Source organism: Rhinoderma darwinii, unplaced genomic scaffold (assembly GCF_050947455.1).
Source record: "Rhinoderma darwinii isolate aRhiDar2 unplaced genomic scaffold, aRhiDar2.hap1 Scaffold_1880, whole genome shotgun sequence".
Classification (NCBI taxonomy): Eukaryota; Metazoa; Chordata; class Amphibia; order Anura; family Rhinodermatidae; genus Rhinoderma; species Rhinoderma darwinii.
This window is the reverse complement of record NW_027462253.1, coordinates 24,293-42,190: the sequence shown is the minus strand read 5'-3', so window position 1 is coordinate 42,190 and position 17,898 is coordinate 24,293. Positions and strand designations below refer to the sequence as shown.

The following is a 17,898-nucleotide window of genomic DNA, read 5'->3' as shown; positions in this document are numbered from 1 at the left end:
GGTACACTGTGTATAATCACCCGGGGACACTGTATAATCACCCGGATACAGTGTATATAATCACCCGGCATCATATTACACCCCAGCAACCGTTATACCGCTAGCCGAGCCGTAATCATCGGGGACACTGTATAATCACCCGGGTACACTGTATATAATCACCCGGGTACACTGTGTATAATCACCCGGGTACACTGTGTATAATCACCCGGGGACGCTGTGTATAATCACCCGGGGACGCTGTGTATAATCACCCGGGTACACTGTATATAATCACCCGGGTACACTGTATATAATCACCCGGGTACACTGTATAATCACCCGGGTACACTGTGTATAATCACCCGGGTACACTGTGTATAATCACCCGGGTACACTGTGTATAATCACCCGGGGACACTGTATATAATCACCCGGGGACACTGTATATAATCACCCGGATACACTGTGTATAATCACCCGGGGACACTGTATATAATCATCCGGGTACACTGTATTATCACCCGGGTACACTGTATAATCACCCGGGTACACTGTGTATAATCACCCGGGTACACTGTATAATAACCCGGGGACACTGTGTATAATCACCCGGGGACGCTGTGTATAATCACCCGGGTACGCTGTGTATAATCACCCGGGTACGCTGTGTATAATCACCCGGGTACGCTGTGTATAATCGCCCGGGTACGCTGTGTATAATCGCCCGGGTACGCTGTGTATATCGCCCGGGTACGCTGTGTATAATCGCCCGGGTACGCTGTGTATAATCACCCGGGTACGCTGTGTATAATCACCCGGGTACGCTGTGTATAATCACCGGGGACACTGTGTATAATCACCGGGGGACACTGTATATAATCACCGGGGGACACTGTGTATAATCACCCGGGTACACTGTGTATAATCACCCGGGTACACTGTGTATAATCACCCGGGTACACTGTGTATAATCACCCGGGTACACTGTATATAATCACCCGGGGACACTGTGTATAATCACCCGGGGACACAGTATATAATCACCCGGGTACGCTGTGTATAATCACCCGGGTACGCTGTGTATAATCACCCGGGTACACTGTATATAATCACCCGGGGACACTGTGTATAATCACCCGGGGACACTATATATAATCACCCGGGTACGCTGTGTATAATCACCCGGGTACGCTGTGTATAATCACCCGGGTACGCTGTGTATAATCACCGGGGGACACTGTATATAATCACCGGGGGACACTGTATATAATCACCGGGGGACACTGTATATAATCACCGGGGGACACTGTATATAATCACCGGGGGACACTGTATATAATCACCCGGGGACACTGTATAATCACCCGGGTACACTGTGTATAATCACCCGGGTACGCTGTGTATAATCACCCGGGGACGCTGTGTATAATCACCCGGGGACGCTGTGTATAATCACCCGGGGACGCTGTGTATAATCACCCGGGTACGCTGTGTATAATCACCCGGGGACGCTGTATATAATCACCGGGGGACACTGTATATAATCACCCGGGTACACTGTGTATAATCACCCGGGGACACTGTGTATAATCACCCGGCATCATATTACACCCCAGCAACCGTTATACCGCTAGCCGAGCCGTAATCACCCGGGTACACTGTATATAATCACCCGGGTACACTGTATATAATCACCCGGGTACACTGTGTATACTCACCCGGGTACACTGTGTATACTCACCCGGGTACACTGTGTATAATCACCCGGGTACACTGTGTATAATCACCCGGGTACACTGTGTATAATCACCCGGGTACACTGTGTATAATCACCCGGGTACACTGTGTATAATCACCCGGGTACACTGTGTATAATCACCCGGGTACACTGTGTATAATCACCCGGGTACACTGTGTATAATCACCCGGGTACACTGTATATAATCACCCGGGGACACTGTGTATAATCACCCGGATACAGTGTATATAATCATCCGGGTACACTGTATAATCACCCGGGTACACTGTGTAATCACCCGGGTACACTGTATATAATAACCCGGGGACCCTGTGTATAATAACCCGGGGACCCTGTGTATAATCACCCGGGTACACTGTGTATAATCACCAGGTTACACTGTATAATCACCCGGATACACTGTGTATAATCACCCGGATACACTGTGTATAATCACCCGGGGACACTGTGTATAATCACCCGGGGACACTGTATATAATCACCGGGGGACACTGTGTATAATCACCCGGGTACGCTGTGTATAATCACCCGGGTACGCTGTGTATAATCACCCGGGTACGCTGTGTATAATCACCCGGGTACGCTGTGTATATTCACCCGGGTACGCTGTGTATAATCACCCGGGTACGCTGTGTATAATCACCCGGGGACGCTGTGTATAATCACCCGGGGACACTGTGTATAATCACCCGGGGACACTGTATAATCACCCGGGGACACTGTGTATAATCACCCGGGGACACTGTGTATAATCACCCGGGGACACTGTGTATAATCACCCGGGGACACTGTGTATAATCACCCGGGGACACTGTGTATAATCACCCGGGGACACTGTGTATAATCACCCGGGGACACTGTGTATAATCACCCGGGGACACTGTGTATAATCACCCGGGGACACTGTGTATAATCACCCGGGGACACTGTGTATAATCACCCGGGGACACTGTGTATAATCACCCGGGGACACTGTGTATAATCACCCGGGGACACAGTATATAATCACCCGGCATCATATTACACCCCAGCAACCGTTATACTGCGAGCCGAGCCGTAATCATCGGGTACACTGTATATAATCACCCGGGGACACTGTATATAATCACCCGGGGACACTGTATATAATCACCCGGGGACACTGTATATAATCACCCGGGGACACTGTGTATAATCACCCGGGGACACTGTGTATAATCACCCGGGGACACTGTGTATAATCACCCGGGGACACTGTGTATAATCACCCGGGGACACTGTGTAAAATCACCCGGGGACACTGTGTAAAATCACCCGGGGACACTGTGTATAATCACCCGGGGACACAGTATATAATCACCCGGCATCATATTACACCCCAGCAACCGTTATACCGCGAGCCGAGCCGTAATCATCGGGTACACTGTATATAATCACCCGGGTACACTGTATATAATCACCCGGGGACACTGTATATAATCACCCGGGGACACTGTATATAATCACCCGGGGACACTGTATAAAATCACCCGGGTACACTGTGTATAATCACCCGGGGACACTGTGTATAATCACCCGGGTACACTGTGTATAATCACCCGGGTACACTGTGTATAATCACCCGGGTACACTGTGTATAATCACCCGGGGACACTGTGTATAATCACCCGGGGACACTGTGTATAATCACCCGGGGACACTGTGTATAATCACCCGGGGACACTGTGTATAATCACCCGGGGACACTGTGTATAATCACCCGGGTACACTGTGTATAATCACCCGGATACACTGTGTATAATCACCCGGGTACACTGTATATAATCACCCGGGTACACTGTGTATAATCACCCGGGTACACTGTGTATAATCACCCGGGTACACTGTGTATAATCACCCGGGTACACTGTGTATAATCACCCGGGTACACTGTATTTAATCACCCGGGTACACTGTATTTAATCACCCGGGTACACTGTGTATAATCACCCGGGGACACTGTGTATAATCACCCGGGGACACTGTGTATAATCACCCGGGGACACTGTATATAATCACCCGGGGACACTGTATATAATCACCCGGGGACACTGTATATAATCACCCGGGGACACTGTATATAATCACCCGGGGACACTGTATATAATCACCCGGGGACACTGTATATAATCACCCGTGGACACTGTATATAATCACCCGTGGACACTGTATATAATCACCCGGGGACACTGTGTATAATCACCCGGGGACACTGTATAAAATCACCCGGGGACACAGTATATAATCACCCGGCATCATATTACACCCCAGCAACCGTTATACCGCGAGCCGAGCCGTAATCATCGGGTACACTGTGTATAATCACCCGGGTACACTGTATATAATCACCCGGATACAGTGTATATAATCACCCGGGTAGACTGTGTATAATCACCCGGGTAGACTGTGTATAATCACCCGGGTAGACTGTGTATAATCACCCGGGTACACTGTGTATAATCACCCGGGTACACTGTGTATAATCACCCGGGTACACTGTGTATAATCACCCGGGTACACTGTGTGTAATCACCCGGGTACACTGTGTGTAATCACCCGGGTACACTGTGTGTAATCACCCGGGTACACTGTGTATAATCACCCGGGTACACTGTGTATAATCACCCGGGTACACTGTGTATAATCACCCGGGTACACTGTATATAATCACCCGGATACACTGTGTATAATCACCCGGATACACTGTGTATAATCACCCGGATACACTGTGTATAATCACCCGGGTACACTGTGTATAATCACCCGGGTACACTGTATATAATCACCCGGGTACACTGTATATAATCACCCGGGTACACTGTGTATAATCACCCGGGTACACTGTGTATAATCACCCGGGTACACTGTGTATAATCACCCGGGTACACTGTGTATAATCACCCGGGTACACTGTGTATAATCACCCGGGTACACTGTGTATAATCACCCGGGTACACTGTGTATAATCACCCGGGTACACTGTGTATAATCACCCGGGTACACTGTGTATAATCACCCGGGGACACTGTGTATAATCACCCGGGGACACTGTGTATAATCACCCGGGGACACTGTGTATAATCACCCGGGGACACTGTATATAATCACCCGGGGACACTGTGTATAATCACCCGGGGACACTGTGTATAATCACCCGGGGACACTGTGTATAATCACCCGGGGACACTGTGTATAATCACCCGGGGACACTGTGTATAATCACCCGGGGACACTGTGTATAATCACCCGGGGACACTGTGTATAATCACCCGGGTACACTGTGTATAATCACCCGGGGACACTGTGTATAATCACCCGGGTACACTGTGTATAATCACCCGGGTACACTGTGTATAATCACCCGGGTACACTGTATATAATCACCCGGGTACACTGTATATAATCACCCGGATACACTGTGTATAATCACCCGGGTACACTGTATATAATCACCCGGGTACACTGTATATAATCACCCGGGTACACTGTGTATAATCACCCGGGTACACTGTGTATAATCACCCGGGTACACTGTATATAATCACCCGGGTACACTGTATATAATCACCCGGGGACACTGTATATAATCACCCGGATACAGTGTATATAATCACCCGGGTACACTGTATAATCACCGGGTACGCTGTGTATAATCGCCCGGGTACGCTGTGTATAATCGCCCGGGTACGCTGTGTATAATCACCCGGGTACGCTGTGTATAATCACCCGGGTACGCTGTGTATAATCACCCGGGTACGCTGTGTATAATCACCCGGGGACGCTGTGTATAATCACCCGGGGGACACTGTGTATAATCACCCGGGTACACTGTGTATAATCACCCGGGTACACTGTGTATAATCACCCGGGTACACTGTGTATAATCACCCGGGTACACTGTATATAATCACCCGGGGACACTGTGTATAATCACCCGGGGACACTGTATATAATCACCCGGGGACACTGTATATAATCACCCGGGTACACTGTATATAATCACCCGGGTACACTGTGTATAATCACCCGGGTACACTGTGTATAATCACCCGGGTACACTGTGTATAATCACCCGGGTACACTGTGTATAATCACCTATCCTAATCCTATCATGTGTGATACTGTCTGCTGAGCTGTATCTAATCCTATCATGTGTGATACTATCTGCTGAGCGGTGTATCTAATCCTATCATGTGTGATACTGTCTGCTGAGATGTGTATCTAATCCTATCATGTGTGATACTGTCTGCTGAGCTGTGTATCTAATCCTATCATGTGTGATACTGTCTGCTGAGCCCTGTATCTAATCCTATTATGTGTGATACTGTCTGCTGAGCTGTGTATCTAAACCTGTCATGTGTGATACTGTCTGCTGAGCCACTGTATCTAATCCTATCATGTGTGATACTGTCTCCTGAGCTGTGTATCTAATCCTATCATGTGTGATACTGTCTCCTGAGCTGTGTATCTAATCCTACCATGTGTGATACTGTCTGCTGAGCCACTGTATCTAATCCTATCACGTGTGATACTGTCTGCTGAGCCACTGTATCTAATCCTATCACGTGTGATACTGTCTGCTGAGCTGTGTATCTAATCCTACCATGTGTGATACTGTGTGCTGAGCTCTGTATCTAATCCCATCATGTGTGATACTGTGCTGAGCCGCTGTATCTAATCCCATCATGTGTGATACTGTCTGCTGAGCTGTGTATCTAATCCTATTATGTGTGATACTGTCTGCTGAGCTGTGTATCTAATCCTATCATGTGTGATACTGGCTGCTGTATCTAATCCTATCATGTGTGATACTGTCTACTGAGCTGTGTATCTAATCCTATCACGTGTGATACTGTCTGCTGAGCTGTGTATCTAATCCTATCACGTGTGATACTGTCTGCTGACCAGTGTATCTAATCCTATCACGTGTGATACTGTCTGCTGATCTGCTGTATCTAATCCTATCATGTGTGATACTGTCTGCTGAGCTGTGTATCTAATCCTATCATGTGTGATACTGTCTGCTGAGCGGTGTATCTAATCCTATCCTGTGTGATACTGTCTGCTGAGCTGTGTATCTAATCCTATCATGTGTGATACTGTCTGCTGAGCTGTGTATCTAATCCCATCATGTGTGATACTGTCTGCTGAGCTGTGTATCTAATCCTATCATGTGTGATACTGTCTGCTGAGCTGTGTATCTAATCCTATCATGTGTGATACTGTCTGCTGAGCTGTGTATCTAATCCTATCATGTGTGACACTGTCTGCTGAGCTGTGTATCTAATCCTATCATGTGTGATACTGTCTGCTGAGCTGTGTATCTAATCCTATCATGTGTGATACTGTCTGCTGAGCTGTGTATCTAATCCTATCATGTGTGATACTGTCTGCTGAGCTGTGTATCTGATCCTATCATGTGTGATACTGTCTGCTGAGCCCTGTATCTAATCCTATCATGTGTGATACTGTCTGCTGAGCTGTGTATCTAATCCTATCATGTGTGATACTGTCTGCTGAGCTGTGTATCTAATCCTATCATGTGTGATACTGTCTGCTGAGCGGTGTATCTAATCCCATCATGTGTGATACTGTCTGCTGAGCCGTGTATCTAATCCTATCATGTGTGATACTGTCTGCTGAGCTGTGTATCTAATCCTATCATGTGTGATACTGTCTGCTGAGCGGTGTATCTAATCCTATCATGTGTGATACTGTCTGCTGAGCTGTGTATCTAATCCTATCATGTGTGATACTCTGCTGAGCCGTGTATCTAATCCTATCCTGTGTGATACTGTCTGCTGAGCTGTGTATCTAGCTTCTCCATTATCCAGCGCAGGAGGAGTGTTACTTAGTGCCCTGTCTAATCTTGTTCTCTATAGAGGACAGAGCCCCCTAGGCCCAGTTCACACAGCGCTTCTTGACGCTGATTTTGATGTGGACAATGTCTAGTATTACGGGTCAGCTGACCTCCATACTTCACGTGCCTGGACGGTGTGTGTTGTGTAAACAGTGTCTCCATTCACTGATTGCAAGCAGAGGTCCTGTAGAACTTGTCATGCTACAATGATGAAGCTCCACTTACAGGAGAGACATTGATGAGTTTTCAGTAGCGCCCCCCCCTGTACCCCACGTTCTGTGCCCCCCACCCCGGTACCTCATGTTCCTCTTGTGGTTGCAGGGCTCTGACATCACACGTGGCATGTACGTGGACACAGGAGGGGGGTACAGCGACTCGGATGAGGATGGTCTAACCCCCGGGCAGCAGGACCTGGACAGCGCCATCGAGAGCACCCACAGTTCTGATGAATGTCGGGGTGATGGCAAGGATCTGGGGGGGCTTTACCTCCCAGGAGACCCGTAAGTGTCATGTCAATGAATGGTCTGAACAGTGGTGTCCGGTACCGGGTACGAGGAGGGTGGGTGGTCCTAGGGCCGGACTGTGTGGGCCTCTGATGATGATTGTGGGTGGTCCTAGGGCTGGACTGTGGGGGCCTCTGAGGATGATTGTGGGTGGTCCTAGGGCCGGACTGTGGGGGCCTCTGATGATGATTGTGGGGGGCCTCTGAGGATGTTGATTGTGGGGAGCCTCTGATGATGATTGTGGGGGGCCTCTGAGGATGTTGATTGTGGGGGGCCTCTGATGATGATTGTGGGGGGAGCCTCTGATGATGATGATTGTGGGGGGGCCTCTGATGATGACTGTGTCGGGGCCTCTGATGATGACTGTGGGGGGGCCTCTGATGATGATGACGACTGTGGGGGGGGCCTCTGATGATGATGACTGTGGGGGGCCTCTGATGATGACTGTGGGGGGCCTCTGAAGATGACTGTGGGGGGGCCTCTGATGACTGTGGGGGGGCCTCTGATGATGACTGTGGGGGGCCTCTGATGATGATGATGATTGTGGGGGGCTTCTGAGGATGATTGTGGGGGGCTTCTGAGGATGATTGTGGGGGGCTTCTGAGGATGATTGTGGGGGGCTTCTGAGGATGATTGTGGGGGGCCTCTGATGATTGTGGGGGGCCTCTGATGATTGTGGGGGGCCTCTGATGATTGTGGGGGGAGCCTCTGATGATGATGATTATTGTGGGGGGCCTCTGATGACTGGGGGGCCTCTGATGATTGGGGGGCCTCTGATGATGATGATTATTGTGGGGGGAGCCTCTGATGATGACGACTGTGGGGGGCCTCTGATGATGATGACTGTGGGGGGGGCCTCTGATAATGATGACTGTGGGGGGCCTCTGATGATGATGACTGTGGGGGGCCTCTGATGATGATGACTGTGGGGGGGCCTCTGATGATGATGACTGTGGGGGGCCTCTGATGATGATGACTGTGGGGGGCCTCTGATGATGATGACTGTGGGGGGCCTCTGATGATGACTGTGGGGGGCCTCTGATGATGATGACTGTGGGGGGCCTCTGATGATGATGACTGTGGGGGGCCTCTGATGATGATGACTGTGGGGGGCCTCTGATGATGATGACTGTGGGGGGCCTCTGATGATGATGACTGTGGGGGGCCTCTGATGATGATGACTGTGGGGGGCCTCTGATGATGATGACTGTGGGGGGCCTCTGATGATGACTGTGGGGGGCCTCTGATGATGACTGTGGGGGGCCTCTGATGACTGTGGGGGGCCTCTGATGACTGTGGGGGGCCTCTGATGACTGTGGGGGGCCTCTGATGACTGTGGGGGGCCTCTGATGACTGTGGGGGGCCTCTGATGACTGTGGGGGGCCTCTGATGACTGTGGGGGGCCTCTGATGACTGTGGGGGGCCTCTGATGATGATGACTGTGGGGGGCCTCTGATGATGATGACTGTGGGGGGCCTCTGATGATGATGACTGTGGGGGGCCTCTGATGATGATGACTGTGGGGGGCCTCTGATGATGATGACTGTGGGGGGCCTCTGATGATGATGACTGTGGGGGGGGCCTCTGATGATGATGACTGTGGGGGGGGCCTCTGATGACGACTGTGGGGGGAGCCTCTGATGATGATGACGACTGTGGGGGGAGCCTCTGATGATGATGACGACTGTGGGGGGAGCCTCTGATGATGATGACGACTGTGGGGGGCCTCTGATGATTGGGGGGGGCCTCTGATGATGATTGTGGGGGGCTTCTGAGGATGATGATTGTGGGGGGCCTCTTAGGATGATTGTGGGGGCCCTCTGATGACTATGGGGGGCCTCTGATTATTATTGTGCGGGGGCCCCTGAGGATGATGGTTGTTGGGGGGCCTCTGAGGATGGTTGTTGGGGGGCCTCTGATGATGATGACTGTGGGGGGCCTCTGATGATGATGACTGTGGGGGGCCTCTGATGATGATGACTGTGGGGGGCCTCTGATGATGATGACTGTGGGGGGCCTCTGATGATGATGACTGTGGGGGGCCTCTGATGATGATGACTGTGGGGGGGGCCTCTGATGATGATGACTGGGGGGAGCCTCTGATGATGACTGTGGGGGGAGCCTCTGATGATGATGACTGTGGGGGGAGCCTCTGATGATGATGACTGTGGGGGGAGCCTCTGATGATGATGACTGTGGGGGAAGCCTCTGATGATGATGACTGTGGGGGGAGCCTCTGATGATGACGACTGTGGGGGGCCTCTGATGATGACGACTGTGGGGGGCCTCTGATGATTGGGGGGGCCTCTGATGATGATTGTGGGGGGCTTCTGAGGATGATGATTGTGGGGGGCCTCTTAGGATGATTGTGGGGGCCCTCTGATGACTATGGGGGGCCTCTGATTATTATTGTGCGGGGGCCCCTGAGGATGATGATTGTGGGGGGCCTCTGAGGATGGTTGTTGGGGGGCCTCTGATGATGATGACTGTGGGGGGGGGCCTCTGATGATGATGACTGGGGGGAGCCTCTGATGATGATGACTGTGGGGGGAGCCTCTGATGATGATGACTGTGGGGGGAGCCTCTGATGATGATGACTGTGGGGGGAGCCTCTGATGATGATGACTGTGGGGGGCCTCTGATGATGACGACTGTGGGGGGGCCTCTGTTGATGATTGGGGGGGGCCTCTGATGATGATTGTGGGGGGCTTCTGAGGATGATGATTGTGGGGGGCCTCTTAGGATGATTGTGGGGGCCCTCTGATGACTATGGGGGGCCTCTGATTATTATTGTGGGGGGCCCCTGAGGATGATGATTGTGGGGGGCCTCTGAGGATGGTTGTTGGGGGGCCTCTGATGATGACTGTGGGGGGCCTCTGAGGATGGTTGTGGGTGCCTCTGATGATGACTGTGGGGGGCCTCTGATGATGATGACTGTGGGGGGCCTCTGATGACTGTGGGGGGCCTCTGATGACTGTGGGGGGCCTCTGATGATGACTGTGGGGGGCCTCTGATGATGACTGTGGGGGGGCCTCTGATGACTGTGGGGGGCCTCTGATGATGACTGTGGGGGGCCTCTGATGATGACTGTGGGGGGCCTCTGATGACTGTGGGGGGCCTCTGATGATGACTGTGGGGGGCCTCTGATGATGACTGTGGGGGGCCTCTGATGATGACTGTGGGGGGCCTCTGATGATGACTGTAGGGGGCTTCTGAGGTTGATGATTGTGGGGGTCTCTGATGATTGTGGGGGTCTCTGATGATGATTCTCCTCTCTCTAGGACCCTCCTGAACACCTCAGATTTCTCCAGCCGCTCCACGGCCTCCCTGATCAGTAATGAGGAGCAGTTTGAGGACTACGGTGAAGGGGACGATGTTGATTACACCCCGAGCAGCCCCAGCCCTGATGATGAGGGCAGAAGCCACGCCCTCTCTGACCTGGGCTCCTCCGTCTCCTCCAGGTAGCCCTCTGTCCTGCAGGTTGCTGGTGGCCCGGCCTCCTCCCACATAACCCTGTGCCCCTATACTCCCCTCCAGTGCCGGGCAGACGCCCCAGAAGATGCGGCACATGTACGCCAGCGAGTTACTGGACATGTACTGCACCCAGTGCTCCAAGAAGATCACACTCCTCAATGACCTGGAGGCCCGGCTCAAGAACCTGAGAGCCAACAGGTGACTGGGGGGGGGGGGCATAAACGGGGGCCCCACCTCAGGGCCCGGCTCAAGAACCTGAGAGCCAACAGGTGACTGGGGGGGGGGCCATAAACGGGGGCCCCACAGGGCCCGGCTCAAGAACCTGAGAGCCAACAGGTGACTGTGGGGGGATAAACGGGGGCCCCAGCTCAGGGCCCGGCTCAAGAACCTGAGAGCCAACAGGTGACTGGGGGGGGGATAAACGGGGGCCCCACCTCAGGGCCCGGCTCAAGAACCTGAGAGCCAACAGGTGACTGGGGGGGGTGGCATAAACAGGGGCCCCACGTCAGGGCCCGGCTCAAGAAGCTGAGAGCCAACAGGGGACGGGGGGGGGGGGGCATAAACGGAGGCCCCACCTCAGGGCCCGGCTCAAGAACCTGAGAGCCAACAGGTGACTGGGGGGGGAATAAACGGAGGCCCCACCTCAGGGCCCGGCTCAAGAACCTGAGAGCCAACAGGTGACTGGGGGGGGGTGGCATAAACAGGGGCCCCACGTCAGGGCCCGGCTCAAGAAGCTGAGAGCCAACAGGGGACTGGCGGGGGCATAAACGGGCCCCACGTCAGGGCCCGGCTCAAGAACCTGAGAGCCAACAGGTGACACGGGGGGGGGGGGGATAAACGGAGGCTCCACCTCAGGGCCCGGCTCAAGAACCTGAGAGCCAACAGGTGACTGGGGGGGCATAAACGGAGGCCCCACCTCAGGGCCCGGCTCAAGAACCTGAGAGCCAACAGGTGACTGGGGGGGGGGCATAAACAGGGGCCCCACGTCAGGGCCCGGCTCAAGAAGCTGAGAGCCAACAGGGGACTGGGGGGGGGGGGCATAAACGGAGGCCCCACCTCAGGGCCCGGCTCAAGAAGCTGAGAGCCAACAGGGGACTGCGGGGGGCATAAACAGGGGCCCCACGTCAGGGCCCGGCTCAAGAACCTGAGAGCCAACAGGTGACACGGGGGGGGGGGGGGATAAACGGAGGCTCCACCTCAGGGCCCGGCTCAAGAACCTGAGAGCCAACAGGTGACTGGGGGGGGGGCCATAAACGGGGCCCCACAGGGCCCGGCTCAAGAACCTGAGAGCCAACAGGTGACTGGGGGGGGGATAAACGGGGGCCCCACCCCAGGGCCCGGCTCAAGAACCTGAGAGCCAACAGGTGACTGGGGGGGGGGGCATAAACAGGGGCCCCATGTCAGGGCCCGGCTCAAGAAGCTGAGAGCCAACAGGGGACTGGGGGGGGGGGGCATAAACGGAGGCCCCACCTCAGGGCCCGGCTCAAGAACCTGAGAGCCAACAGGTGACTGGGGGGGGCATAAACGGAGGCCCCACCTCAGGGCCCGGCTCAAGAAGCTGAGAGCCAACAGGGGACTGGGGGGGCATAAACAGGGGCCCCACGTCAGGGCCCAGCTCAAGAACCTGAGAGCCAACAGGTGACACGGGGGGGGGGATAAACGGAGGCTCCACCTCAGGGCCCGGCTCAAGAACCTGAGAGCCAACAGGTGACTGGGGGGGCATAAACGGAGGCCCCACCTCAGGGCCCGGCTCAAGAACCTGAGAGCCAACAGGTGACTGGGGGGGGGCATAAACAGGGGCCCCACATCAGGGCCCGGCTCAAGAAGCTGAGAGCCAACAGGGGACTGGTGGGGGGGGCATAAACGGAGGCCCCACCTCAGGGCCCGGCTCAAGAAGCTGAGAGCCAACAGGGGACTGCGGGGGGCATAAACAGGGGCCCCACGTCAGGGCCCGGCTCAAGAACCTGAGAGCCAACAGGTGACACGGGGGGGGGGGGATAAACGGAGGCTCCACCTCAGGGCCCGGCTCAAGAACCTGAGAGCCAACAGGTGACTGGGGGGGCATAAATGAGAGCAGATCATACCCCCCATAGAGCCCCACCTCAGGGCCCACCTCTTGTTCATGTGCACCATGTAGGGGAGAAGTACCGGGGCCATTTGGACCTCGCTTGATAATGTTCGGGGGTTGAGTAGGTTTTCGCTGTCCATGGGGAATGGAGACGGGACCAACCAGAGCTGTACACCCCCCTGTATATATGTATATCACCCATGTCCCTTGAGTAGCCTGGGGTCCATGATGGGTTGTAGGGTCCGGTGTCCGGTATGGGAAGAGTTCTCTGACTTGTCCCCTGATGGACTGGATCACTTGGAGGTGCTGGTCAGGGGGCACTGAGACCACCTCATCTTCTGCCATGTTTCCCGTGGGTCACCAATGACTATAAAATGTTGACAATGATTTGATATTCTCATCTCCTTTATCTGCAGCCCCAGCAGGAAGATGACGAGCACGGCGTTCGGAAGGTAAATAGGATTTCTATTAATATGTGGCTTGTGCGGCAGCTGCCTGACCCTGGGATCAATCCCAACACACAGAGGGAAGGTGGGAAGAGAGGAGTGCCGGAGGATGTTTGACATACTGGGATGGCTGATATTGGGGTACATGACGGTGATGTCGGGGTACAGGAGGATGTTGGGTGTACTAGGATGGGTAATGTCAGGGTACAGGAGGATGTTGGGTGTACTAGGATGGGTAATGTCGGGGTACAGGAGGATGTTGGGTGTACTAGGATGGGTAATGTCGGGGTACAGGAGGATGTTGGGTGTACTAGGATGGGTAATGTCGGGGTACAGGAGGAAGTTGGGTGTACTAGGATGGGTAATGTCGGGGTACAGGAGGAAGTTGGGTGTACTAGGATGGGAAATGTCGGGGTACAGGAGGATGTTGGGTGTACTAGGATGGGTAATGTCGGGGTACAGGAGGATGTTGGGTGTACTAGGATGGGTAATGTCAGGGTACAGGAGGATGTTGGGTGTACTAGGATGGGCAATGTCGGGGTACAGGAGGAAGTTGGGTGTACTAGGATGGGTGATGTCGGGGCACAGGAGGATGTTGGGTGTACTAGGATGGGTAATGTCGGGGTACAGGAGGATGTTGGGTGTACTAGGATGGGTAATGTCGGGGTACAGGAGGATGTTGGGTGTACTAGGATGGGTAATGTCAGGGTACAGGAGGATGTTGGGTGTACTAGGATGGGTAATGTCGGGGTACAGGAGGATGTTGGGTGTACTAGGATGGGTAATGTCGGGGTACAGGAGGATGTTGGGTGTACTAGGATGGGTAATGTCGGGGTACAGGAGGAAGTTGGGTGTACTAGGATGGGTAATGTCGGGGTACAGGAGGAAGTTGGGTGTACTAGGATGGGTAATGTCGGGGTACAGGAGGATGTTGGGTGTACTAGGATGGGTAATGTCGGGGTACAGGAGGATGTTGGGTGTACTAGGATGGGTAATGTCGGGGTACAGGAGGATGTTGGGTGTACTAGGATGGGTAATGTCGGGGTACAGGAGGATGTTGGGTGTACTAGGATGGGTAATGTCGGGGTACAGGAGGATGTTGGGTGTACTAGGATGGGTAATGTCGGGGTACAGGAGGAAGTTGGGTGTACTAGGATGGGTAATGTCGGGGTACAGGAGGAAGTTGGGTGTACTAGGATGGGTAATGTCGGGGTACAGGAGGATGTTGGGTGTACTAGGATGGGTAATGTCGGGGTACAGGAGGAAGTTTGGTGTACTAGGATGGGTAATGTCGGGGTACAGGAGGAAGTCGGGTGTGCTAGGATGGGTAATGTCGGGGCACAGGAGGATGTTGGGTGTACTAGGATGGGTAATGTCGGGGTACAGGAGGAAGTTTGGTGTACTAGGATGGGTAATGTCGGGGTACAGGAGGGAGTTGGGTGTACTAGGATGGGTGATGTTGGGTGTACTAGGATGGGTAATGTCGGGGTACAGGAGGATGTTGGGTGTACTAGGATGGGTAATGTCAGGGTACAGGAGGATGTTGGGTGTACTAGGATGGGTAATGTCGGGGTACAGGAGGATGTTGGGTGTACTAGGATGGGTAATGTCGGGGCACAGGAGGATGTTGGGTGTACTAGGATGGGTAATGTCGGGGTACAGGAGGATGTTGGGTGTACTAGGATGGGTAATGTCGGGGTACAGGAGGATGTTGGGTGTACTAGGATTGGTAATGTCGGGGTACAGGAGGAAGTTGGGTGTACTAGGATCGGTAATGTCGGGGTACAGGAGGATGTTGGGTGTACTAGGATGGGTAATGTCGGGGTACAGGAGGATGTTGGGTGTACTAGGATGGGTAATGTCGGGGTACAGGAGGATGTTGGGTGTACTAGGATGGGTAATGTCGGGGTACAGGAGGATGTTGGGTGTACTAGGATGGGTAATGTCGGGGTACAGGAGGAAGTTGGGTGTACTAGGATGGGTAATGTCGGGGTACAGGAGGAAGTTGGGTGTACTAGGATGGGTAATGTCGGGGTACAGGAGGATGTTGGGTGTACTAGGATGGGTAATGTCGGGGTACAGGAGGAAGTTGGGTGTACTAGGATGGGTAATGTCGGGGTACAGGAGGAAGTCGGGTGTGCTAGGATGGGTAATGTCGGGGCACAGGAGGATGTTGGGTGTACTAGGATGGGTAATGTCGGGGTACAGGAGGAAGTTTGGTGTACTAGGATGGGTAATGTCGGGGTACAGGAGGGAGTTGGGTGTACTAGGATGGGTGATGTTGGGTGTACTAGGATGGGTAATGTCGGGGTACAGGAGGATGTTGGGTGTACTAGGATGGGTAATGTCAGGGTACAGGAGGATGTTGGGTGTACTAGGATGGGTAATGTCGGGGTACAGGAGGATGTTGGGTGTACTAGGATGGGTAATGTCGGGGCACAGGAGGATGTTGGGTGTACTAGGATGGGTAATGTCGGGGTACAGGAGGATGTTGGGTGTACTAGGATGGGTAATGTCGGGGTACAGGAGGATGTTGGGTGTACTAGGATTGGTAATGTCGGGGTACAGGAGGAAGTTGGGTGTACTAGGATCGGTAATGTCGGGGTACAGGAGGATGTTGGGTGTACTAGGATGGGTAATGTCGGGGTACAGGAGGATGTTGGGTGTACTAGGATGGGTAATGTGGGGGTACAGGAGGATGTTGTGTAATGTGGGGGTACAGGAGGATGGTGGATAATGTGGGGGTACAGGACGGTAATGTGGGGGTACAGGAGGGAGTTGGGTGTACTAGGATGGGTAATGTCGGGGTACAGGAGGAAGTTGGGTGTACTAGGATGCGTAATGTCGGGGTACAGGAGGATGTGGGTGTACTAGGATGGGTAATGTCGGGGTACAGGAGGATGTGGGTGTACTAGGATGGGTAATGTCGGGGTACAGGAGGATGTGGGTGTACTAGGATGGGTAATGTCGGGGTACAGGAGGATGTTGGGTGTACTAGGATGGGTAATGTCGGGGCACAGGAGGATGTCGGGTGTACTAGGATGGGTAATGTCGGGGTACAGGAGGATGTCGGGTGTACTAGGATGGGTAATGTCGGGGTACAGGAGGATGTTGGGTGTACTAGGATGCGTAATGTCGGGGTACAGGAGGATGTTGGTAATGTGGCGGTACAAGAGGACGGTGGTAATGTGGCGGTACAGGAGGACGGTGGTAATGTGGCGGTACAGGAGGACGGTGGTAATGTGGGGGTACGGGGAGGTATCACGGCTGTGCTCTTCTGCAGGCAGCTTCTGAACACCAGTAACCTGAGCAGCAGTAACGGCAGCACCGAGGACTTGTTCCGGGACAGCATTGACTCCTGTGACAATGACATCACTGAGAAGGTGAGGGCGCCCCCCGCAGGCTCTTGTGATAAATGAGTGGACCCGTCAGTCTGGCGTCTTACGTCTCGCCTCCTCCTCAGGTCAGTTTCCTGGAGAAGAAGGTGACGGAACTAGAGAACGACAACCAGACGAGCGGAGACGTCAAGAGCAAATTAAAGATGGAGAACACGCAGCTCGTACTGAGGTGAGACGGGTCACAGAAATCACCCGCGTACACCCCTGTATACATATCACCCGCGTACACCCCTGTATACATATCACCCGCGTACACCCCTGTATACATATCACCCGCGTACACCCCTGTATACATATCACCCGCGTACACCCCTGTATACATATCACCCGCGTACACCCCTGTATACATATATATCACCCGCGTACACCCCTGTGTATATATATCACCCG

At 53.4% G+C, this 17,898-nt stretch overlaps 1 protein-coding gene across 1 annotated transcript; it reads left to right on the top strand.

Moving 5' to 3' along the window:
* Window positions 1-7,943: 7,943 nt before the first annotated feature.
* Window positions 7,944-17,677, top strand: LOC142700532 (rab11 family-interacting protein 4-like; the record flags this gene model as incomplete). The annotated part of the gene is made up of 6 exons (XM_075848110.1): window positions 7,944-8,119; window positions 11,404-11,583; window positions 11,660-11,794; window positions 14,081-14,116; window positions 17,394-17,493; window positions 17,574-17,677. Coding segments are annotated over exons 1-6 (713 nt in total), but the record flags the coding sequence as incomplete, so codon positions are not given.
* Between the last annotated feature and the right edge of the window lie 221 nt (window positions 17,678-17,898).